This window comes from Stegostoma tigrinum, chromosome 4 (assembly GCF_030684315.1).
Source record: "Stegostoma tigrinum isolate sSteTig4 chromosome 4, sSteTig4.hap1, whole genome shotgun sequence".
In the NCBI taxonomy this organism is placed as follows: domain Eukaryota; kingdom Metazoa; phylum Chordata; class Chondrichthyes; order Orectolobiformes; family Stegostomatidae; genus Stegostoma; species Stegostoma tigrinum.
Window position 1 is genome coordinate 25,608,278 of NC_081357.1, and position 24,150 is coordinate 25,632,427.

General features: G+C 44.1%; 2 protein-coding genes across 5 annotated transcripts in view; one reads left to right on the top strand and one right to left on the bottom strand.

Annotated features, from left to right (window-relative positions):
• fig4a (FIG4 phosphoinositide 5-phosphatase a) overlaps positions 1-17,820 on the bottom strand; it is a 126,043-nt gene extending 108,223 nt beyond the window's left edge. Inside the window, exons 1-5 of one of the 3 annotated variants that reach the window (XM_048531052.2) lie at positions 17,688-17,820; positions 11,430-11,564; positions 8,416-8,514; positions 7,701-7,824; positions 1,926-2,082 (exon numbers count right to left, since the gene is read on the bottom strand). In XM_048531052.2, coding sequence (XP_048387009.1) covers positions 1,926-2,082; positions 7,701-7,824; positions 8,416-8,514; positions 11,430-11,492 — 443 coding nt within the window. In that variant the 5' untranslated portion in view covers positions 11,493-11,564; positions 17,688-17,820. Of the gene's footprint in view, positions 1-1,925; positions 2,083-7,700; positions 7,825-8,415; positions 8,515-11,429; positions 11,565-17,318; positions 17,616-17,687 lie in introns of those variants that run through there. The other 2 variants (XM_048531053.2, XM_048531054.2) reach the window with 2 other exon arrangements.
• ak9 (adenylate kinase 9) overlaps positions 17,272-24,150 on the top strand; it is a 298,446-nt gene continuing 291,567 nt past the window's right edge. The window contains exon 1 of one of the 2 annotated variants that reach the window (XM_059645225.1): positions 17,272-17,829. In XM_059645225.1, coding sequence (XP_059501208.1) covers positions 17,719-17,829 — 111 coding nt within the window. In that variant the 5' untranslated portion in view covers positions 17,272-17,718. Of the gene's footprint in view, positions 17,830-18,084; positions 18,154-24,150 lie in introns of those variants that run through there. The other variant, XM_059645227.1, reaches the window with a different exon arrangement.

The following is a 24,150-nucleotide window of genomic DNA, read 5'->3' on the forward strand; positions in this document are numbered from 1 at the left end:
CACTGTAGGGGTTCTATGATTCTATTAAGACTGAAAACCAAGAGGAAACAAAAAAGTGTTGCACATTCTTATCAAAGAACTTTTATGTGTTGAATACGCTGTGCTAGTTGCCCAAATAGAAGGCCAGCACCAAAGATTCATGAATCAGTCCTCATGCAACTGACAAAACAGGCGCAGAGAACAAACTGACATGTAGGGCCAAGATGCTTTCTAGAGGGCCTATATCTGCAGCAAGTTGATATATGGAGCAAAGCCAAACAACAAAAGCTCAATAACCTCCATTGGTGTTTATGATATATTCTTGGCATCATATGAAAACAAAATCACCAGTGAAATAGCACTCTGTGGGGCAAACATGCACAGCATGCTAGCACTAATCAAGTTAAGACAATTTTATTGGATTGGGTGCTTGAGTAGGATGATAGATAGCTGCATCCTATAGGATATGCTACAGGGGAGACAGCCAAGGTGAGAAGAGGCCAGCAATGCACTCAAGGCTCCAATTCATGGATCCTGTCAAAAGATATGAAAGCCCATAACTTGAATTACAACAAGTGGGATCTTTAGCTGACAGTTGTTGCAAATAACAACACTAACTGTGAGCAAGAATTTGCCACCATGATGACAAGTGGTTTTAGAAACACCAAAAGCAGATGTCAGATCAGCAATGATATCAAACACGGTACAAAGAAAAGATCATCCTGCACCACTGGGAAGGGAGAAATTAACATGTCACCATAGAAACACAAAACAGGAACTGGAGTGGGCCATTTGGCTCTTCCAACAAGCTCCGCCATTCATTATGATCGTGGCTGATAATCCATCTCAACAGCTGGTTACCACTTTTCCCTTTGATCCCTTTAGCTGCAAATCATACCATGTTTTGATCTCGACTATTTTCAGTAGAAGTGAATGCCACAGGCTCACCACTTTCTGGGTGAAGAAATTTCTTTTCATCTCAATCCCAAATGGTTTATTCTACCTATCACTTTTCTTATTCCCCTCTCTGTATTTGTCCTTGTCCTTAATTGTCCTCCTTCTAGCTCCTTGCATAGGTTCCCACCCCCTGGCATTTTAGTTTAAAATCTCCCCAGTCATTTCAGCAAACGTGCTCTCGGACATCAGTCCTAGTCTTGCCCAGGTGCAACCCATTCAGTTTGTACTGGCCACACCTTCCCCAGAACTGGTCTCAATGATCCAGAAATCTGAAATCACCTCTCTTGAAACAATTCTTCAGACACATGTTCATCTGAAAGACCCTGCTATTTCTATACTGACTAGCACTTGGCAATGGTAATAATCTTAATGGCACCTCATTTGAGGTCCTGCTTTTCAACTTACTTCTTAACATCCTGTATTGTGCTTTTAAGACCTCTTCCGTATGTTTATCTATGTTGTACCATGACCACTGGCTGTTCAACCTCCCCCTCCAGGATATCATGTAGGCACCCTGAAGCACGCTATCCTGGTGTCTCATTTGCAGCCACAGAAATGCCTGTATGTTCTTTTTATAATTGAATCCTCAACAATTACTACATTTTCACACTTTTTAATCCTCCTCTGTGCAGCACTGTCAACCATGTATTTGGCTATTGTTGCCTTCTCTAAGAGACCATTCCACCCAAGAGTGTCCACAGCAGTATGTCTGTTTTCAGGCATTTCACCTTGTGGCAGACTTCACACTTCCAGAAGTGGCTTGTTCTGCAATCAGAAACAGTATGGCAGGTAATCCCATCTGACCTCACTAAGGTTCTGAGCTACATTCATCATGTACACATGGAAGGATGTCAATTAAACAAGAGCTAAAAGCAGTGAAAACAATAGTCTTGGTAAAAGTGGTATACAGGGTTTTAAGTTATCCAAATCAGCATTAGTTCATTGCTGGACTGTCCTCGATCTGTTTAAATTGTTCGGTGTTCACTTACTTTGTTTCATCTGGATGGGCAATTTTAACCGAGTCATTTGGGATGTAGACCATGTTGGTGTCTTCGATTTTATAAATTGAATGGCCACCAATATCTGCAACTTTTCTTCGTTTAGTTATTAGTACAATATAGTATCCTTCTAAAAATCTGACAAACCCTGTGTGAGATAAATATAAATTGTTAGTCTTCAGCAATATTAGAACAAAAATCAAACCACGTACAATAACTGACAATTTTACTGCATCTTGGTTTAAACAAAAATTCTTGATGGCTCATTGGAGGCAAAATGTGGCACTAGATTGAATATGTAATCTTCCTCCTCCTGTATTGTTCACTCTCTCATTTCTACCAAGGTATTGCTTTCAACCAGGGCAGTCATACACACAACAGCTAGCCCTATTAACCCTGTGACTGGCAGTGGAGGGTAGGAGTTAAAAATGTGAAAAGAAAATTAAAGGAAATGCCCAGATTTGAGAGTAAGTTTATTAAATAGGCTAGAAATTAATTGGTGGTAGGAGACGGAGTAGGGATAAGGGAACACGGACTAAATGGTGAGATGTAACAAGTTGCCAGGGATCTGTTCTTGGACTTCAGATTTTCAGCATCCAAATCAAATGTTTTGGATGAAGAAATAGAAGGCTGTTTCTCCAGGTTTGCAGATGATACAATGTCAGGAAGCAGAGTAAGTTGTTCAGGAACGTGTGGGAATTTTCAAATGGGCAAACAAATCAAAAGAATTGAAAATCTATAGCAAATAGAGTACAATTATAGGAAAGTATGATTGCAGGACCCATGAATGACAGCCGGGAATAATTCTTAAATACTGAGAAGTAAACCATAGGGGAACACAGAGATTGGAGTGTCTTTAGGCACAAATTACTAAAAACTAATGGATAGGTACAAAAAACATTAATTAGGCACTTGCCTTTATTTAAAAGAAAATGATGTTAATAATTATGTATTAGTTATACAGACTTGGGAGTGCTTTGTTGAGTTTTTGGACAACATCTCAATAAGGGATTACTGGCCTTACAGGCAGCAGAGTACACATTGAATAAAACTAAGGTAGGTCACGAAGGGTTAACTTGTGAAGACATAATGCACAAAATCGACCTGTAGTTTCCATGGCTTACAGGCTGAGGAGTAAGCTAATGTTTAAAATAACACAACAATTTGCTTGGGTAGTTAGTTACTACTCTGAATGCAGGAATCCAGAATAATTGATCACAAACTTGAAAAATAATTGAGTGAAATCAGGTGGGCACACCATTTTTCATCCTCCTCCCCAAAAGGCTGAGTGTATAGGGTCAGTGAAATTCTCAAGTTGAAGACCGACAGATTTCTGCAACGTAAGGATATTGAGGGTTATGGATGAAAAGTGTTTAAATGAAATTTTAACAAACGTCAGATTGACTAAGATATGACCGAATTGTAGGTGGACAGGCAAAGACATTCTGAAGGGGCTGACTGGCATCCTCCTATTCATGTGATGTCATGGTTATTATCTTGCATTTGGAGTTTGGTGTAGGCATTAGACAAAGAAAAGAAACACAGCACCAAGGATAGCACTGCTGTTTAACCAAAAGTAAAATACTATAGATATGAAGATATGAAATACAAAGATTAATTGCTGAAGGAACTTAGGTCCAGCAGCAACTGTGGAGTGAGAAAGAGAGTTAATGCTTCAAGTCCTGTAAGACTCATCTTCAGAACTATAGAGATTCTACACCATTCTGTTTTTATTGGCAACATGGCCTACTATATTCAGGAGAGGAAACATAGCATGGTGTGTCAAATAATGAGACAGTATCATTCAGGCAATGACTACGCTATGAAAAGCTAGCTCTGACAAGTTTTGTAAACCATCAGTTACGTGGTGGTCAGAATTTCAAAAGCCACACAACCCTGAAGGGAAAAAAATACAACTCCTAATCTGTTTTTATTTAAAACTGTGCTCTCTAGTTCTGGACTGACTCATAAGAGGAAATATCCTTTCCATTACTACTCTGTCAAGTCCATTCAGGATCTGATACATTTCAATCAAGTCAGCTAAACTCCAGTAGAAACAAACCAACACTGTCCAACTTATCCTCATAAGTTAACACACATTTCAGGCAGTGAATTAGGAAATCTTCTCTGCATTACCTCCACTGCATTTACAACCTTCCTTAGATAAGGACACAAAATGCACAGAATATTCGAGGGGTGCCTTCATCAATATTCTGAATAACTGAAGAGTTACATCCTTACTTTTACATTCAGTTCCTCCCATAAAAGGATAACCTGTCTGTGACCTTCTTAATTGTATGCTGTATCTGTACACTAATGTGATGTGACTCAAGCTACAACATTCTAAATCAATCCACAGCTAAGAATTTTGCAGAGGCTCTCTATTAAAATGAGACTTTACTTTTCTTACTCTTTGTGCCAAAGTGGACAATTCACATTTTCTCAGATTTTACTCACTCATTCAATCTATCTGGACCTGCCTGCAACATTTTTATGTCATAGAGGCACACAGCACAGAAACAGAACCTTTTGGTCTAAATCAGTCCATGCCGAACAATATCCCAAACTAAACTAGTCCCACCAGACTGCTCCTGGCCAATATCACTTCAAACCTTTCCTACTCATCAACTTATCCAAGTGACTTTTAAACGTTGCAATTGTATTGCATCTACTCCTTTCTCAATAAGTTTATTCCACACACAAACTATCCTGTGTGTAAAAAAATTGCCCCTATGTCTCTTAAATCTCTCTCCTCTCACCTTAAATTGTGTCTCCTGCTCTTGAAATCTCCCATCCTAGGGAAAAGACAACTACCAATATAACTCCAACTATACCCCTCATTATTTTATAAATTCTGTAAAGTTGTTCCTTAACCTCCTACGCCAGTGAAAAAAGTCCCAGCCTTTCTTTATAACTCAAACCTTCCATACCCAGCATCCTTCTGGTAAATCTCTTCTGAACACTATCCAGCTTAATAACAGCCTTCTTATAACTAGTCATCCAGAATTGGACCCTGTATTCCAGAAGAGGCCTCACTAACATTCTGTACAACCTCAACATGACTTCCCAACTCCAACACTCAAAGGATTGAGTAATTAAGGCAAGAGTGACAAACACCTTTTTTAACCGTCCTACGATGGAAACTTCAAAGAATTATGTACCTGCACTCCTAGATCCTTCTGTTCTGCAACATTACCCAAGGCCCTACCATTAACTGTATAAGCCCTACTCTTGTTTGTTGTAACAAAATGTAATACCTCACATTTATCCAGATTGGACTCCATCTGTCATTTTTCAGCCCACTGGCCCATTTGATCAAGATCCCTTTGTACTCCTAGAAAATTGTCTTCACTGTGTACCATGCAATGAATTTTGGCGTCAACCACAAACTTACTGATCTGTGCCTTCTATATTCTTATCCAAATCATTTATATAAATGACAAAACAAAAAAAAAAGGACCCAGAACTGTTCACTGTGGAACACCGATGGTGACCGGCCTCCAGTCAAAAGCAACCCTCTGCTACCACTGTCTCAGGCTGTTAAGCCAATTATTTATCCAATTGGCAAGTTCATCCTGAATCGCATTTGATCTAACATTACTAATTAGTTTACTATGAGGAACCTTGCCAAAGGCTTCATTAAAGTCCAAGTAATTATTGATGAGGGCAGAGCGGTAAACAATTTTTTTTCTAACTTCCTCAAAAAAAATCAAATTTGTTAGTTACAATTTTACTTGCACAAGTTCATGCTGACTATCCCTGATCAATTTTTGCCTCTGTAGATGTCCATAAATCCCATCTTCACCATAATATATTTTCCTACTTAATTTGTTGTAGTTTGTGACTTTAGATAAGATACCTTTGCTCCCCTCATCTAAGTAATTGATGTAAATTGTAAAACATAGAGGCGACGATGTAGGCCTCTGTAGGATTCCAGTCATCACATTGTGCCATTCAATTAAAGATCAATTTATGTATATTTGTGTTTTCTGCCAGTCAATCAATGAATCAATCTTTTAACCATGTTAGTACGTAACCCTCTAGACAATTGGCTGCACTTGACGTGGGGAGGGAAGGTGTCAGTTAGAACACAGAACAGTACGGGCCCTTTGGCCCACAATGTTGTGCCAACCCGTCATCCTACTCTAAGATCAAAACTAACCTGCATATCCTTTGTTTTACTATCATCCAAGTGCCTATCCAAGAGTCACTTAAACGTCCCTAACGTATGTGACTCTACTATCACTGCCGGCAGTACATTATACCCACCCACCACTGTGTGTGAAGAACCTACCTCTGACATCTCACCTATACCTTCCTCCAGTCGCCTTAAAATTATGCCTCCTTGTGAGAGTCACTTCTGCCCTGGGAAAAAGTCTCTGGCTATCCATTCTATCTATGCCTCTCACCATCATGTACACCTCTATCAACTCACCTCTCATCCTTCTTCGCTCCAAGCCCTAGCCCCCACAACCTTTCCTCATAAGACTGGGCCTCCAGTCCAGACAGCCTCCTGATAAATCTCCTCTGCGCTCTACAGCTTCCACATTCTTCCTATAGATGAGGCGACCGGAACAGAACACACTATTCCAAGTCTGGCCTAACCATGGTTTTGTAGAGCTGCAGGATAACCTCGAGGATCTTAAACTCAATTGCCAATGAAAGACAACACACCATACACCTTCCTAACAACCCTATTGACTTGGGTGGCAACTTTGAGGAATCTATGGATGTGGGCCCCAAGAACCCTCTGTTCCTTCACACTGCCAAGAATTCTGCCATTAGCCCTGTATTTTGCATTCAATTTTGACCTTCCAAAATGAATCACTTCTCATTTTTCCAGGTTGAATTCCATCTGTCACTTCTTTGCTCAGCTCTGCATCCTGTCAACGTCCCGTTGCAACCTACAACAGCCCTCCATGCTATCCACAACTCCACCGACCTTTGTTTCTTCAGTAAACTTACTAACCCACCTGTTCACTTCCTCATCCAAGTCATTTATAAAGATCACAGGTCCTAAAACAGATCCCTGCGCCATACCACTAGTCACCAAGCTCCAGGCTGAATACTTTCAATCTACCACCACCCTCTGTCTTCTATTGGACAGCTAATTCTGTATCCAGACAGCCAAATTTCCCTGGATCCCATGCCTCCTTACTTTCTGAACGAGCATGTGGCTGAAGTTATCATGAAGGTCCCGTCTTCTCAACCTTACTCCTCACCTGAGGTGCGGTGATTCTCAGGTTAAACCTCCCATTTGTGAGCTTTAATGGGGGAGCAGCCTTATGGTTTTCTGAATCCATGGTGACTTTACCTTTCTTTTACTGCTGTGTTCTGGAGATACAATTGACCATCTTGCAGATTTGAGGAGGGGATGGTGGGATTTGTTTTGTGTAAGTCCATCTTTTAAGTCTCAGGTTTCTCAGAACAGGTTCCAATTAGCATACTCAGAATTTTGAAGATAGCTTTTTATGCATGCTTGATCTCTGGTTTGTCCACAACATCAATGATTTGCTACCGTTTTATGGTAAGGAAATCCATGGCACTCAGATTTTAATGTAAGGGTTTGCACATCAAATGCAATATTACATGCCACAGGCATAACAGTCTTCATCACACAATATTTCTCTGCGGGGCAAATATGGTATCCAGCACCAGTATCGGTCTGCAGCACTAAGTGTAATGTAACAGTTGTACGGTTAATACACTACAAGGTAATCCCTTGAAAAATGGGATAAGCTTTGACGGCTCTTTGCAATTTCTTACCAACGATGCCAAAAGCAGATACAGCACGAGAGAGGCCAGATAATCCCTTCTGCCCCATTTTCGATCGATTTCCTATGTCAAGGCGACTCAAAAGTTCCTGAACTTCTTGTTGATTGTACACATGCTAAATCAAAACAAAACAAAGTACAAGTATTTTGGAATTGGAGTACAAATTCAAAAAAATTGGGATCAATAACAAAATTTTAAAACTTAAGGCTTATTTTCAATTTACTTACCTGAAATGAGAAACCTTACGGCATAATTATTTCATTCAAGAACTGCAGAGTTCAAATTTCTTTTCACAAATTGCTGGTCCCCCAGTAAAATCATAACAATCAACATTTGTCAAGAAGAATTCTTAAGTTAACGTGTCAGATCTACACCAATCTGAAATAATCAAATCACATTTGCAAAGTTCATTCTCTAAACAGATGCTGACTGACTTACTGAGGGTTTTTGAGAAAGTACATAGAAGTAATGACAAATCCAGTCCACAAAATTGTAAATACATTTTCCACAGTGGTGGACACAGTCCTGTGGAATTATTGTAATGCTGCCAAGATGGATTACATGAGAAGATGAAATTATATGTGTTTTGAACTCTGCATAACTGGGCCAAGTATATGTAATTCAATTCTACTGAGGAGTATATAAATGTTTCAACAACCCAGCATAATGAAACAAAACCATTCACAAGGCTTCTGATGGCACTTACGCGGTCATCAATAACCACCAAATCCTTAGGTTCTGTACGATCTATTTTCAGAACTCTGAACTTGGTTTCCGCATGATTGCTTCCAACCAGGAAGTATCTCTAAGAAAAAAAAAGCATACATTCACCAATACATATTTTTTATTCTAAAACACAGTTGCTTCATCTTCAAATTTCTCAATATTTTAAGACAAAACTGCATTTGTCCTTACTGAATGTTCTGTGCATTCCAAGATCAACCGTTCACGTTCTTTCCCCATGAAGAATTATACCCTTGCTACTCCACAAACCTATGTTAATTGTTGGCAGATTAGTATTATGCTCTCAGGATTCAACTAACAAAGCTCTAACAACACTAAATCGAATTCTACCAAGAAAGTATATATGTTTACAATTCAGAAGATTTTTTTCATTTATTCACTTATGAGATATGGAAGTCACTGGTTAAGCCATTTATTATTCATCTCAAGCTGTTCAAGTGAGCTGCCTTCTTCTACTGCTACAGTTCATTTCAATGGATAGGCACACTACGCCTTTAGAGAAGGTGTTGGAACATTTTGACACAGTGCCACTAACAATATATTTCCAATCAGAATGGCGAGTGACTTGGAAGGGAACTTGCAGGTGGTGGTGTCCCTATGTATCTGCTGCCTTTGTCCTTCTAGATGGAAATGGGTTGGAAATTGTTGTCTAAGGGGCCTTGATGAATTTAAGCAGCGCATCTTGTTGATGGTACACACTGCTGCTGCTGCTGACCAAAGATAATGGAAAGCTGAAACTTTTAAAAAGGTAGATAATAAAGTGTGAAGCTGTATGAACACAGCAGGCCAAGCAGCATCTCAGGAGCACAAAAGCTGATGTTTCGGGCCTAGACCCTTCATCAGAGGGTCTGAGGGTCTAGGCCCGAAACGTCAGCTTTTGTGCTCCTGAGATGCTGCTTGGCCTGCTGTGTTCATACAGCTTCACACTTTGTTATCTTGGATTCTCCAGCATTTGCAGTTCCCATTATCTCTGATACTTTTAAAAGGTATGAGTTTCAGGGACATGGTTAAATCAAAGGTTCAGCTGGACAGATGGGTGATCAACAGGGGCAGACAGGCAGAGCAGGAGACCACTGTGCCTATTCCCCAATCAAACAAACACACCACTTTGGATACTGTTTGGCCAGGTGTAGTGGGAGAATGGCCTTTCAGGAGGGAGCAACAGCAAAGCCAGATCAGTGGCACCACGACTGGCCCTGATGTACAGCAGGGAGGATCAAATTGTGGGCAAGTGGCAGGGACAGGGGGTACATGAAAGGCACTTCTGTGGGTGCAAGACTCCAGCATGTTATGAAGCCTCCCTGGTGCCAGGGTGAATGATAAATCCATGTAGGCACGGGATATTCTGAAAGGGGAGGGCGAGCAGCCAGAGGTGGTGGCTTATATTGGCATTAACGACATAAACAGGAAGAGATAGGAGGCTCTGCAAGTGGAATTTAGGGAGTTAGGTGGAAAGTTCAAAAGCAGGACATCTAGGGCTATAATCTCAGGATTACTCCGTGCCCTGTGCAAGTGAGGCTAGAAACAGGAAGATAATACGGTTGAATAAATGGCTGAAGAGCTGGTGTAGGAGGGAGGGTTTCAGATATCGGGACTATTGCGATCCCTTCCAGTGCAACAGGGGCCTGCACAGGAACGATGGGTTGCACCGAAACAGGAGGGGCACCACTACCCATGCAGAGAGGTTTGCTAGTGCCACATGAGAGGTTTAAACTAGTATGGCAAGGGGTGGCAGCCAGACCAGTAGGTCAGCACGTGCAGTAATTGAGGAGAAGGGTGAGTTAAGTCAAGTCTAATTGCCAAAACAGGCAAGGCCAGTTAATGAAGACTGGCAGTCTGAAGTGTAGTTATTTTAATGCAAGAAGTAGAACATGTAGTGCTGATTGGTTTAGAACCTGGATTAGTACATAGAACTAAACATTGTAGCTAATACAGAAACTTCACTGAGACAAGGGCAGGACTGGCAGTTCAACATTCTAGGATTTCGTTATTTCAGGCATCATAAAGAGGGATGGAAAAGGAGTGGGGGAGTTATATTGCTGATTAAGGAGCATGCTACAGCCACACAAAGACAACATCTTGGAGGGTTTATTCAGCAAGGCTGTATAGGTAGGACTCAAGAACAAGATAGTGATTGCACAATGATGGGGCTATAGATTATCTCCTGGCTTCTGGAATTAATCCTTCATTTAGCAGGAGTCACAAAAAGTTAGTTATGAGCTGTACCTGCTTACTAGGAGATAATAAAAAGGTTATCCTTTATGATGAGAGAAATTGATGTTATGCTTCAGTTATACAGGGCATCTGTGAGACCACACCTCAAATCAGGAGAGCAAAACTGCAGTGTTTAAGCAAGGGTGCAAATATGTTGGAGGTAGTTCAGATAAGATTTGCTAGATTGGTTAGATGAAAGGGAAGATAGAAAAATTAAAACTTGTGTTTTTCTCCACCCCTCACACAAAGAGATTCTAAAGGCGTTGGTATCTATTTATTGAATTACTGGACTCTAAATCAAATGTCCAATTGATAGTAATTCCTCTCCTGGCAGATAGGATCCATATGGAAAGTAGCCAAAAGTGCAGCAATATTTTTTGTATTTGAAAAGTAAGTCTACCCCAAAGCTGCCTGGAAGCAGACAGCTCAACTCCTTTGAGTCAGTTTTAGCTGCAATGTCTATATAATGCAGGGAATTCAGAAGATTTGCGAAATAGTGATCTTGTGATCAGCCTGTGCAATTGAGAGTTGAGCAATATTATGCTTTTTATTAAAAAGAAACAATTTAGGCACAAAAATATAGAGTAGAATGCAATTTTTTTTGGAATTCTCTTCATATTTTCTCGCCATAAACAACTCATTTACCCATAGTTATCCTAAACAATCTGTACTAATTCCCTCTGAACACAAAAAAGTTAGATGCAATCAGTAAGAATTGTAAAGTCCACTGTCAAAACATAAATAGGTGAAAATTGAACATACAGCTCGAGTTTCATACAGGACCAGTTTCTGAACACAGCTAATGACTGGTCGCACTGTTGGCATGATGACAAAATTGACTTCTGACAAGTTAGAACATCACGATCTGCTTAGGTCGCATTGCAGGTCACACAGTATCTACAACAAGAAACAAAATAAGTATTTCATAGTCCAACAAATCACTTTCTATAGGTTTAATAAACACTAAGAGTGTCAACAGCAACTTCTAAATGAAACTGAACGCATACTTGAAAAGGAAAAAAAAAACTTACCATGTCAAAGCAGGAGATTGAAACTAATTGTGTATATATTTGAAACACGTTTTCTGTGTTGAAGGGTTCTAAAGCTGTTCCAGTCCAGTAACCTACATGAGTTCAAACCAGACAGCTGCACATCTTACTCGCAGAGCATGCCCACCATGTGAAGTGGCTTGACTCAATTAGGTGAAATTTAATATTTTAATTAATACAAGAGAGATAGTGTTCATAGTGATTTGACATTCACATACTCTCCAGGTATTGTGTTGTAGGAATATAACTTATTTATTGAGAACCCCAAGTTGCTTGATCAATTGTTCAAATATTTTTTCATCTGGGACCAGTCACATAGGGGAGACCAGGACTGGATTGAACCGAAGGGATCTGGTGATGAGTAGTACATGAGTTTTTTTAAAACTTGACACTAGATTCAAAATACCCCAAACTGTTGTGATAGAATTGAAATCAAAGGTCTATGAAATGTAAGTAGAGGGTTTGAATTATAATGACAGGCTAGAGTTTTTTTTCAACCCGAGCGTAGGATGCTGGAGACTGACCTTAGTGATTTATAAAATCATGAGGGGTCCAGATAGGACGAATAGCAAAAGATCTTTTCCCCAGGGTGGACGAGTTTAAAGCTAAGGGGCATAATTTTAAGGTGAGAAGAGAAAGATTTAAAAAAAAAGGGACCAGAGGAGCAACTTTGATTCAAACTGCCAGGGGAAGTGGTAGATGCAGGTAGGTACAGTTACAACATTTAAAAGACATTTGGATAGGTCCATGAATAGGTAAGGTTTAGAGAGAGATGGGCCAAACGGACACGAGTGGGATGAGTTTAATTTGGGAAACTTGGTTGGCATGAATGAGTTGGACCAAAGGGTCTGTTTCTGTGCTATATGACTCTATAGGATTCTGGGCTACTAGAGGTTATCACACCATGGTAGCAAAGTACGAACTTCTTCAAGACAAGGTTCTACACAAATCAACTTTTTTGTGCACAAACACAATTGTCAACAATTTTTAATAGGACCTTGCAAATCTGCACTACACATGGGCCAAGTAATAAACATCTCCTCATTCCACTCAAAAGGCATTACCAACAACATCCTGGAGTTTATCATTATTCAGGAACTTAACTGCACTGCCCACACAAATTGTGGTTACACAAACCGGCAAGTAAGCAATTCAACTCGCTTCTCCAAGCCTATCACCACTTAGAATTTGCCAATGGCAGGAACATAAGAACTAGGAGCAAGTGGAGGCAATTCAGCATCTTGATCCTGCTCTGGATTCAATATGATCATGGCTGATCTCAGCTTGGCCTCAACTCAAGTTTCCTGCCTGCTTCCCATGAGCCTTCAACCAATTACTAAGTAAAGATGTGAATTTTTTCAAGGAGGAGATAAACAATGTCCTGACATCCAAAACGCCATGAAGTAGCAAATTCCACAAATTCACAACCCTTTGAGCGAAGTAATTTCTCCTCATCTCGGTTTTAGATTTGCTGCCCCTTATTCTAAACCTAACTCTCATTCTAGATTGTCATGTTTTGTGGGGCATTCTCAATCATTATACAAATCAAAAACTCTCAATTTGTCTGGATGAAACTGGGGCAAGTCACCAAGATTTCTTCAGCAGCATTGAAAACTGTAAGCGTTAATGAGAGAGCAAGCACAAGTATCTTGGCAACGGCAACTGGAGCAGTTCCTAACTGCCGATCACCATTGCCTGCCCAGTCAATTTGTGATGGGCATTTTAAGTACTGACTTTGTTGGTATCTCATGAAATTAACTTTTTGTTCATACAACGCAATTAGCCATTTCTCAGAAAGTTAAGACCGGACAATAATTTCTGTCGGATAATAATCCTGCACTAGGGAAATGCAGATGATTGTAAACAAAGAGAGTAACTTGAAGGGTCATGATTCTCGTGCGTTACATTCTAGAGGTTGGTAGCAAGTTCCAAAATAGCACATTAATGCTGACAACCACAAGCAGGTTAAAACTTGGAACTCCAGAATTGTTTCCATTGAAGAATCAAGAGGCTAGCATGCTAGTTCAACAGGTAATTGGGAAGGCAAATGTAATAAAGTAGGCAGGTGTTACTAAAACATCACTTCACCCGATGAAGAAGCAGCGTTCTGAAAGCTTGTGATTTCAAATAAGCCAGTTGGACTATAACCTGGTGTCCCATGACTTCAGGCTTTGTCCACCACAGTTCAACACCAGCATCCTCCACATTTTGAATCAAAGTCAGAAGTGGTGATATTTGCTGATGATTGCATGTTTTTCAGCACCATTCCCTGCTCCCAAGTTTTTGAAGCAGTCTGTGTCCATGTGAATAGAGACCCATTTGACATACAGGCTTGGGATGTTGAGTGACGACTAACAGTCAAACAACGTATGTGCCAGACAATGGCCATCTCCAACATGATAACTCAACTATCTCTCCTTGATGTTCAACAGCAACAACTTTCCTGGATTTCCTTCTTATCATATCCTGGGAGTTACCACTGACCACAAGTGAACTGAACCAACTGTATAAACCGGTTCTGAAGAGTCATCTGGGGCTCAAAACATTAACTGTTTCTCTCTCCACAGATGCTGCCCGGCCTGAGTTTCTTCAGCATTCTCTTTGTTTCGGCCATATAAATACAGTAGCCAGGTCAAAAGCTAAGAATCCTTCAGTGACTGACTCACCTGCCTCCCCAATGCCTATTCAAAATCTACAAAAAGGTACGAGTTAGAAGTGTGGTGGAGGACTTTTCACTTTCTTGGATGAATGTAGCTTAACACCACTTAGGAATTCTAGGTATCTGAGAAGATTGACAGCAAAGAAAAGCAGCCTACTCCTTTGGAAACCCATTTATTAGTATCAATATTCGTTCCCTGCACACCAACACAATACGTAGTACGTACAATATACACCGCAGTAGTTCATCCCAAACTTCCTTCAACAGCACTTTCAAAAAACTTGTAACTTCAGCCCGCTGGGGCGACAAGGGCAGCACACATATGCGAACACCACCACTGACAAACTTCCTTCCAAGCCATTCACCATCCTTATGTGCAACTATATTGCAACTCCTTCATTGTTCTATTGTTATGTGTTCTTTTGACAATGAATAATATAGCACATAACCAGGCCCTTTGGACCACCACACCTGCGCCAACTCATAGTTCTTATTAAACCTTGCTATTTATTGCCTATATACTTTCTATCCTTCTGTTCACGAGTCCATCAAGATATGCCTCAAATGTAACAAACTTGCCCGCTTCTGCCATCTCCACTGGCAATGTGTTCCAGGCACCCACCAGCCTCTGAAAAATTTTCCCCCACACTTCTCTAAATTCCACAACCTTCCCCACACTCCCACCTTGAGCCTGTGCCCTCTGGGAAAAAGCCTCTGACTACCAACCTATTTATGCTTCTCAATTTTGTAGACCTCTAATCAGGTTGCCCCTCGGCCTCCGTCTTTCAGGTGAAAACAATTCAAGTTTATCCAACCTCTCCTCATAACTAAAATCCTCCAGACCAGGCAACATTCTGGTAAAACTAGTCTACACTTTCTCCAAAAGCATCCATATTCTTCTGGTAGTTTGGCAACCACAACTGCAAGCAATGTTCCAAACGTGGCCTAACTAAAGTTTTATACAGCTGTAACATAACTTGCCAACTTTTATATTCAAAGCCCCAGCCGAAGAAGGCAATCATGCTGTATGCCTCCTTGACTATCTTATTCACCTGTGTTTCCACTTCCAGGGATCTGGGCACCTGTCAACTCAGTACAATAAACACAAACAGGCTTCAAAATTCAAGCCCGAAACGTCAGCTTTTGTGCTCCTGAGATGCTGCTTGGCCTGCTGTGTTCATCCAGCCTCACATTTTATTATCTTGGAACCTCCAGCATCTGCAGTTCCCATTATCTCTTCAAAATTCAAGCAGTTGTGAATTACGTAAAAAGATTCAAGATAGCATCTGCTGGTTACCCTACGCTTATGAGCAACGCAGATAAGATGATCAGCTCTCAGATTTGTTTTGTTTTACAGTCTTCAAAATTTACAGGATTCATTTCATGGACATTCTAGAAACAAAATAAATGAAAAATCCATGTTTTTTCAAAAAAAATTTCTTTGACATGAAAAACAAAGTGACAGGAGTAAACTAGATGGCCTATCAAGCCCTACTCTGTGATTCAATGCAAACTCGACAAATCTACAGCCCCAACTCTACTTTCAAAAGCCCCATCCTGCACAAAAGAACAAGAAATAATTTATCCATCCATAAACCTATTTAATGCCATCTCGGGTAGACAACTCCCAACACTGTGGAAACAGCTTCTCTGAAATGTTTAAGACAGAGTGAAGAGATTCTTGAATGTGGTGTAAGGTTCAGGACAGGTAGGAATGTGAATTTACGGTTAATCAGATCAGTCATGATCTGATTAACTGACACGGAAGGCTCAAGGAGTCAACTCCTACCCCTCGATTGTAGCCTTATAATCTTCAGGGAAGATATATCTTTCTTAAAATTATCAAAACCAAACTCTGCACGATTATTCCTGGTGTGGGTCCGTCTAAAACATTACGCAAAATTATCAACGCTTAACTATTAGTGTACTCTACCCCTTTGAAATGATGGCTGGGATTTATCTTCCTGAGTCTCCATGCCACTTATTAAGGGCTACCTTTCTAGACATAGAATATCCAACTCCCTCTGATCATCAACACATATTCAAGAATGACAGTGGTGTAGGGGAGCTGAGCCCAGGGCTCTTCCACATTTGTCCGCTTTCTTTCTCTTTTTTTGTCCCCCTTCTTTAAAGCCTGGAGAGTGGCAGGTGAAGGAGATGGCCTACGGTAGTAACGCCAGCACGAGCCAGGCACAGCTCTACCACAGCCCAGGGTATACTATCTAGCGAATAGCTCGTCTTGGGCTGACCAGAGGCTCCGGGTCCGCAGCTATGCCCGGGTGCCTGAAGGAGCGGAAGCATCAGCGAACAGCACAGAAGGTTCTGTGCTGTACTGTTCTATGTTCTATGTTCTATAGTGGACCGGCGGCAGCGTCTGATCGGGAAAAGAAGGCTTCTCCTAGCCCAATGACATCATGCCTTGTGGCGGCCTTGCCCAGGGTGGCGGTCTCGTCCCAGCTACGTCTTCAGGATATTCCAACATTCCTTAAACCAGCTTTCTCCGAGCACGAGTCGTTAACTGAACTGCAACGAACTTTGTCTTAATTTAAACTTTAAAGAGTTATGTATGACCTACGTCATTAATACAAGCCTGTGGTGAGACGACTTATAAAACTTTTCTCTGTATTTTTCATGTAAAGGTACACGTGACAATAAATTTCTATTCAACACAAGTTTCGGCTAGGCCTTTCTCAAAAATAAACTTCCCATTCTTGCCACCAAAGTGAATGCCCGTTTGCCTCAGCAACTGAACTGAAGGGAAAATTAGGTAAATACATAAAACAGGAAGGGAAGAAAGGGTCGGCGGATGCTAGAATGCCCTCAAATTGCGTTGTTAATTCCGCGTGTCACTGTCACTAAAAGTGTCGAAAGGTGGAGGAAGAAAGGTGGAGGAAGAAAGCTGGAGAAGTAATGGAGGTGTTCAGGGTGACTGTTCTAAGATACCTGTCCTGCTGCTCGCGCGCCAGCTTTGAAAACTCACGCGCAGTCAAACGGTCAACGGTTGAGGCCGGAGCCTCTTCAGCGACAAGAGGCGGCGGCAGCGACATCGTCTGACTTATCCGCAAAAAAGGGGAGCAGCCAGCCAGAGAGAGAGAGAAAGCAAAATAAATTGGTCAAAGCAAAAGGATCCCCTCAAATAGAAACTGAGTGTATCCCAAACAACAGTTACTCAGGATTTTAATTGGTATCAACAGCCGCCACAATCTCTCTCTCTCTCTCTGCTCCATCCCAGTCAAGTCAGCTGATGGTTTACAAAATAATTCTTTAACGGAAAGGAAATTGAAGACTCTTCACATTCAGGAGACTTCCTACCGATAAATAATAAGTTGCGACACCACTCACGATGCAGACCAACAATGTTTTATGGGACAGAAACCACAAAACGGATTCCGAATCCGACCTTGATACGGAACTGGCCAGCTTATGGGTCGCCGAAGAGACAGATTTCTGCCAGGTACGAAACGCGATTTTCCCACCATTGTTTTAAAAAAAACTCATGCAATTTTTGAGAGTGAAAAATGTAGCACTTAACTTCCTAAACGGAGCACAGCTTCTCAATATCACCGACACGGTGAAAAGGGTAATCTAAAGGTAATCACTGTAAAAATTACAACCTCAATGATTCGAAATAATAAAGAGAGGGAGCGTGTCCCAAGTGCCAGCGCAGAACTACAGTTCCCAGAGGGCACTGTGCACACGCACCCCTTCCCTAACAAGCCCAACTGCTCGTGTTTCTATAGCTACCGACTCAATCAGTGCAACATCAACCATGAAACAGGTAATAGTGATCGAGTAGTTTAGCAAAAAGTCGACGTATGTAAAATGCGATAGCAATCTCGAAATGTTGTTGCAAGGTTTATTGTTGCATGAATTGGATGCAAGTTGTAGATATTGCTTTTTGCATCAGAACGAGTTAATTGTCACGAAGAGTTGCCAGCAAGTCGGAGAGAGAATTTTTTGACTACCCTTGCTGAATACTCATGGAATAGCGCAATTTATGAACTACGATCAGTCCTTTCCTTAAATTTTCGCATACGTTGACAAAAGATCAGTGGATATAGGCCTGGCATTCAAAATTTACGTTTTGTACATGGGTTAATCCGTTTACGGATTTGGATAAGCTATTTGATTTAAACTTTTCAGTTTAAGCGTTTTCATAGGATGCTAGCCAAACTGATGAAAGTAAAAGGTCTGAGTGAAAGTACAAAGACCATCTTGAGTACAAAATTTAGTTTAGGTTCTTGAGTTTTATTCCAATCTTTAAAAGGCAGGGATGCAAACTATTTTAGGGCTGAAACAGATACTCTTTCATCCCCTTGATAATCTAGACTATAGGGCTTTGCAGGAATGAAGAGTTAAGGTTAAAAATCAGATCAGCAGTGAATTTATTAAATAGCAGAACATGCTGGAAGGGCCCAAGTAGCCTAATTCTTGTTTCTTGTTCATGTTTGTATGAAATGTGAATTTCATACAATGTTGTCACCTACATTTGATTTTAAAAAAGTGATTGTCCAAAACCATAGTAACTCGGAAACTGGAGAGTTGATAGGCTATCTGGTCCCAGAAGATTGCTCAGCCATTCAGCAACACCACGGGTGAGTTGGACTGAAGGCTCTGTTTGGTGCTGTACAACTCTGACTCTGATTCTAACTAAGCAATCCTCAAATGCAACCACATTTCTGCCCAATCTACATATTTCATGATTCCTGCAAAGTACAAATCTATCAATATCAAACTTGAATATACTTAATGACAGGAGACTTATAGCAATCTGAGAATTTTGAGCAGATAATTCTGAGGATTCATAACCATAAATGTGTGAATAAATTCCTCCTAATCTCAGTGCCAAATAGTTTCTTATGTTAAGACTTTATTTATGTTCTAGACTTCACATGAGGAATAATCTGTCAACATCTGAAGCCTGCTCAGAACAGGTTTCAGAAACAAAAACAGAAGCTGCTGGAAACATTTAGCAGGTCTGGCAGCATCTGTGAAGAAAAGGATCAGTTAACATAACAGCATTCCTGATGCCGTTTCCTCCCCTTCCATCACACACCGTTCCCCACCCCCCAGCCACCTGCCGCCACCACAGGTCCAGGAAGATCAAATTTAATCTGGTGCAAGGTCTTCTCAACAGTAGCAAGTTTGCTGGAGCTATCCCGATCATTGCAAGAGGGCTAATCCTACAATCAAGTAGGAACCAGGACAGTTGAGAAGGTGAGATAACAAGGTGTAAAGCTGGATGAACACAGCAGACCAAGCAGCATCAGAGGAGCAGGAAGGCTGACCTTTCAGGCCTAGACCCTTCAGAAATGGGGAAGGGGAAGGGGTTTCTAAAATAAATAGGGAGAGGATTTCTTCAAGCCTGCCTTCAAAATTTGGACTGCTCTTTACGCGAGACCATTAGATGATGGATGGAATGGAGCTATCCTTGTGACAAATACCATTTGAGTGTGAGTTTGCTCGCTGAGCTTGAAGGTTCGTTTTCAGACGTTTCGTCACTTTTTTATTTGAAAAAATATACTTTATTCATAAGATGTACAAAAAAACCATATTTATACACCTACCCAGTCATGCAAGCCGCTCCGGGTAACCCAGGGGGTACATACATCAACTAAGGGAAAAAAACAAACAAAGAAGAAAAACAAAACAAAGCAAAGAAAATACCCCGGCAGTCGTCACCCCGCACAGTCCCCGTTGGCCCCCTGACCAGTTGGGGAAGGCGCCAGCTGGGCCCAGTTACCAGATAGGGCCCTTTTTTCTATTCTGGACGAGGGGTTTCACACCGTGGTCTTTCCCCACCGCACCTTGGCGGCGGCTGCCCTAAGCTTTAGCGCGTCCATCAGCATGTAGTCCTGGACCTTGGATTGCGCCAGTCTGCAACATTCGGTCGGGGTCAGTTCTTTCAGCTGGCAGACCAGCAAGTTGCAGGCAGACCAAAGAGCGTCCTTCACCGCATTGATGGTCCTCCAGGCGCAGTTGATGTTGGTCTCAGTGTGCGTCCCGGGAAACAGCCTGTAGAGCACGGAGTCCCGCGTCACAGAGCTGCTCAGGACGAACCTCGACAAATACCACTGCATCCCCCTCCAGACCTCCTGCGCATAGGCACACTCCAGAAGGAGGTGATCGACAGTCTCGTCACCCCGCCCCCCGCAGCCACCTCGAGGGCAGCGTGCGGTGGCACAGAGATTCCGGGCATGCGTAAAGGATCTCACAGGCAGAGCCCTCTCACCGCCAGCCAAACAATGTCCTTGTGCTTGTTGGAAAGTCCTGGCGATGAGGCATTCTGCCAAACGACTTTGGCAGTCTGCGTGGGGAACCACACGACGGGATCCACCCTCTCCTTTCCCCGAAGGGTCCTGAGGATACTACGTGCTGACCACTGCCTGACGGCCTTGTGGTCAAAGGTGTTTCCTTTCAAAAATTTCTCCACGAAGGACAGGTGGTACGGAACGGTCCAACTACTCGGAGCGTTCCGCGGCAACGAGGCCAGGCCCATCCTTTGCAACACCAGGGACAAGTAGAACCTCAGTAAGTAGTGACACTTGGTGTTTGCGTACTGAGGATCTACGCACAGCTTGATGCAGCCGCACACAAAGGTAGCCGTCAGGGCGAGGGTGGCGTTCGGTACGCCCTTTCCCCCATTTTCCAGGTCTTTGTACATGGTGTCCCTGCGGACCCGGTCCATCCTCGACCCCCAGATGAAGTGAAAGATGGCCCGGGTGACCGCAGCAGCGCAGGTCCAGGTAATAGGCCAGGCCTGCGCCACATACAACAGTACCAAAAGCCCCTCGCACCTGACAACCAGGTTCTTACCCGCGATGGAGGGGGACCGGAGCGTCCACCTGCCCAGCTTCTGCTTCAATTCGGTGATATGCTCCTCCCAAGTCCTAGTGCACGCCCCAGCTCCACCAAACCAAACACCCAGCACCTTCAGGTAGCCTGTCCTGACGGTGAAGGGGATGAAGGAGCGGTCGTCCCAGTTCCCGAAGAACATGACCTCGCTCTTACCCCTATTGACTTTGGCACCCGAGGCCAGTTCAAACTGGCCGCAGATGTCCAATAGTCTACTCACCAACCGACGATCGGTGCAGAAGACGGCGACATCGTCCGTGTACAGGGAGGTCTTGACATGAAGGCCTCTGCTGCCTGGGATAGTCACGCCCTTCAGGCTCACGTCCTTCCTGATGGATGCGGCGAAGGGCTCCACAAAGCACACGAACAAGGCAGGAGAGAGCGGCCAGCCCTGCCTGACTCCAGATCTGACAGGAAAACTGTCCGATTCCCACCCGTTGATCGAGACTGCGCGAACGATGTTGGCGTAGAGCAGCCGGATCCAATTGCGATGCCCTCCCCGAACCCCAATTTGGAGAGGACGTCCCTCATGTAAGCATGAGAGACCCTGTCGAAGGCCTTCTCCTGGTCCAGGCTGACGAGGCAGGTGTCCACCCGCCTGTCCTGTACATAGGCGATCGTATCCCTGATGAGCACGAGGCTCTCAGTGATCTTCCTGCCCGGCACAGCACAGGTTTGGTCAGGGTGAATCACCGACTCCAGGATAGACCTGACCCGGTTGGCTATGACCTTGGCCAGGATTTTGTAGTCCACGTTCAATAGTGAAATGGGACGCCAATTCTTAATTTCTTCCCTCTCCCCCTTCCTCTTGTAAATGAGGGTGATGATGTCCTTCCTCATGGACTTGCACATTTCCCCTGCCCGAAGCGCACCATCGTACATCTCCAGCAGGTCCTGGCCGACCAGGCCCCACAGAGCGGAATACAGCTCGACCGGTAAGCCGTCGCTTCCGGGAGTCCTATTCCTCTGCAAGGACTTGAGGGCTCTGGCCAGCTCGTCCAGGGATATCGGCCGGTCCAGCCACTCCCTCGTGCCGTCGTCTAAGACCTCCGTGATAGACGACAGGAACGACTCGGAGGCCGTGCTGTCCGTGGGCTTCGTGTCGTACAGTCCGGCATAGAAGGATCTGCTGATCCTCAAAATGTCAGGCCGAGACAACGTCACCGAGCCGTCATCCTCCTTCAGCCGGCTAAGCACAGAGCTCTGTTTGTGCACCTTCTGAAAGAAGAAACGTGAGCACGTCTCGTCCTGGTCCACGGAGCGGACCCTGGACCGGAAGATTATCCTGGAGGCCTCCGCGGCGAAGAGCGAGGCTTGCTGGCCCCTCACCTCGCGGAGGTCCTCCGTGACATCAACCCCCATCAACTGCAGAAGGAGCAGGTTCTGCACCCTTTTCTGGAGTCGCGACAGCTTTCCCCGCCTCTCTCTCGCCTTCTGAACACCCTTGAGGACAAAGAACCTCTTGATGTTCTCCTTCACCATCTCCCACCAGTCGCCTGGAGACTCAAAGAGGGGTTTCACGGTTCTCCAACCGGCGTACTCCCTCTTAAGCTCCTCAACATTCTCTGGGGTCAACAGAGTCGTGTTGAGCTTCCACGTCCCCTTGCCGGCCGGCTGGTCGTCCTGTAAGTGACAGTCGGCCAGCAGGAGGCAGTGGTCAGAGAAGAACACCGGCTCGACGCTGGTGGACCTGACCGAGAACACCCGTGACACAAACAGGAAGTCTATCCTTGAGCGAATAGACCCGTCTGGCTGCGACCAGGTGTACCTCCGCTGCACTCCGTCTGCAGGGGTGCTGAAGACGTCGAGCAGCTTGGCGTCCTTCACCGTGCCCATCAGGAATCTGGATGTGATGTCCAGTTGACTCCCCCCACCCGCTGTCCCCACGCCGGATCTTCCATCTGCATCGATGATGCAGTTGCAGTCTCCGCCCAGGATGACCGGCCTGGACGTAGCCAGCAGGGGTGGAAGCTGCTGCAGGACAGCCAACCGCTCACTCCGTACCGCTGAGGTGTACACGTTGATCAGCCTCAGGGGAGCGTTCCTGTAGGTGACATCAGCCACTAGGAGGCGCCCCCCCCACCACCTCCTGAACTTGAGAGATGGTGAAGTTGCGCCCCTGCAGCAGAATAGCCACGCCCGAGGAGCGACAGTCATTACCCCCCGACCAGATCGAAGGCCCACAGGTCCAGGCGCCAGACCATTTCCCGTACCTGCCGAGGTGAGGTATCCCGCACTCCTGCAGAAACAGGAGGTCCGCCCTGATGGTGGTCAGGTAGGCCAACGTGGATACACATCTTGCGGTGGACTTGACACTGCGCACATTAATGCTCGCAACTCGCACCCCCATTGTGGGTAGTGACCGCAGTACCCTCCCCAAGTCCAAGGTCCAGCCCCTCCATCTGTCCCTTCATGCCCATTGCCCGGGCTAACTGCTGGACGCTCTCCGGGCTGAGGAAACCGTCCGTGCTGCCTTCCGGGTGGCAACTCCCCGTTGGGGGTACGGAGGCAGGAGGGTCCGGCTCTGGGTCAGGCTGGGCACGCGCCGTTTCCTCCTTCCCGCCTGGAAGTTCCGGGGGGCCCTCCAGTGCCCCAACGGCACGTGACTGGGTGTCAGAGGGAGCCTCAGGACGCCTCCCGTCCCCTGGAAGCGTGGTGCTGCTTTCCTTCTCCCTGGAGATCTTTAACTTCTGCTTCGGGCGGGCCCTCTCCGAATCCCCCTCGTCAGAGGAGCACTCACAGCCCCCCTGTAGCTGCCCCTTCCCACCTGATGGTTGCGGTTCCTGGGCCCGCCGACGCACCTTCCTCCTTGCTTTCCGGACCGTCGTCCACTCCCCTGGGTCACCTGTCGCCGCCTCCATTGACTCCAGGTTGTCGGGGGGGGGAGCAGAGCCTGCAGGGGCGCTTTGCTGGCCTCGGG